The sequence below is a fragment of the Ruditapes philippinarum genome, unplaced genomic scaffold, assembly GCF_026571515.1.
Source record: "Ruditapes philippinarum isolate M1 unplaced genomic scaffold, ASM2657151v2 ctg23476_1_1_1_1, whole genome shotgun sequence".
Classification (NCBI taxonomy): domain Eukaryota; kingdom Metazoa; phylum Mollusca; class Bivalvia; order Venerida; family Veneridae; genus Ruditapes; species Ruditapes philippinarum.
In genome coordinates, this window is record NW_026854392.1 from 1 (window position 1) to 1,874 (window position 1,874).

At 30.3% G+C, this 1,874-nt stretch overlaps 1 protein-coding gene across 1 annotated transcript; it reads left to right on the forward strand.

Moving 5' to 3' along the window:
- Positions 1–196: 196 nt before the first annotated feature.
- LOC132740027 (Fanconi anemia group A protein homolog) lies at positions 197–1,669 on the forward strand (the record flags this gene model as incomplete). Its single annotated transcript, XM_060727882.1, has 3 exons — positions 197–270; positions 848–924; positions 1,541–1,669. Coding segments are annotated over exons 1-3 (247 nt in total), but the record flags the coding sequence as incomplete, so codon positions are not given.
- Positions 1,670–1,874: the final 205 nt, after the last annotated feature.

Sequence of the window (1,874 nt, forward strand, 5' to 3'; positions counted from 1 at the left end):
TTTTGGATGTTGTCCAGAAGTCAAATAAATTCTTGAATTGTTAAAGTTGCATTCCTTTCTGTTATGATGCTGGCATATTGTATTATTGTGAAGAGGCCTTTGTAAGGCCTCCGTTTCATAGAAGGTGTATTATTGTATATCAAGTATATATGTACTGAATACAGTAAATATCTCTAACCTCTGGTTTTGTATATTAATTTGCATCTTTTTCCTATTTCAGCTTCCTGATATGCCAGATAGTAAAATGAGACTGATTGCATCTTTAAAGAGGTAAAATTTCCTTCTTTAGGTAATGTTAAATTTTGAGATGTAATGACTTACTTTGCTTGTAATTAAAATAAAATTCAGGTAAAAAGAAAATATTTCAGTTTCTTATATAAATACAGGATTTATTTTCATTGATGATATGAAAATAAGTATTTCACGAGTGTCAGTAGCCATGAGTAAATATGATAATTTTCATACTACAAGATGAAAATAAAGAAAATAAGATATCTTGTCTTTTTAGCTGGGCTGACAATGTTAATATTTTGTCTTTTTAGCTGGGCTGACAATGTTAATTTTTTGTCTTTTTAGCTGGGCTGACAATGTTAATATTTTATCTTTAGCTGGACTGACAATGTGAATATATTTTGACATTTTTACTGAGTTGACAATGAAAATATTTTGTTATTTTCACTGGTTTTACTATGTAAATATCTTGTCATTTTCACTGGACTGGCAATGTAAATATCTTGTCTTTTTGGCTGGGCTGACAATGTTAATATCTTGTCATTATCATTGAGCTGACCTGACAATGAAAATTTAACTGATATTTAGGTGTACTGACAATATAATGTTTTCACAGGGCTGACAAGATACCAATATCCATGTATTCTGCATATGAAAAAGGTTGTAAAAGGGAAGCAAGTCAACTTTTGGAAGGTAGAATTTTAAAACAGTATTGTGCATACAGTATATACAATAAGTTTTAGTATTTATATGTTATTAAAGTTTTTTGATTTTGTAAATAAAGGGGTTATTAGTTATTGAGAATGGCTTAGCAACATTTGAAAGAAGTATAGAAAACCACATCATTGAAGCTGGATTAATTGATAAAATAGAAACTGCATCATTATGAAACAAAACACAACTTGTAATATTTCTGTAGACAAAGTAACTAGTGACTTAAGTAAATGGCTAGGATGCATTATGTAGCTATATATTTGTGTTAAAAAAGACACTTTAGATCTGAGTCTGCCATATTTTGGCAATATTTACTATTGATAAAGTGCTTTGATGAATGAAGCATTAATTGTTTCTCTTGGGGGTGGGGGGGGGCATGTTCTATTTGAGGTAATTTGAGAAAAACCAAATTGTGAATTTGACACCATGTTAAAAAAATAGAAATTGTCAGAAGTTCGGAATATGGTTAGGAGTGAGTCAATTTATGGGACATTATTAATAAAGAAAACATAAGGATTTTGAATATTTGAAATGGAGACATTTAATTGGTTGGGATATGTAATAGAGATGTTGTATTCATTTTCTATTCAATCAGGGGTGTTTATTCATTCTGATACTGATGATGAAATGGAATTGTCTCCCTTTGAACTATTGGAAAACACACTGCAGTTGTTGAAAAGTAGAATTAAAAGCAGAGAAAATGCAGATTCTTTTAAACACACAGGTATTTGTATTTTAAACTTGGTTTGATAAATAGTTATGGAAAGGAGCCTCTGTGGCCCAGTGGGTTATGATTGCTAACTTCAATTGTTGAAACCACTTGCTGTAGATTGCCACATGTTCAAATCTTACCAAGGACTTGAATGTTTTTTATTGTGAAGTAGTTTAAAGATTGTCAGCTTCTAACCTTAAAGAAAAGAAAGAATATA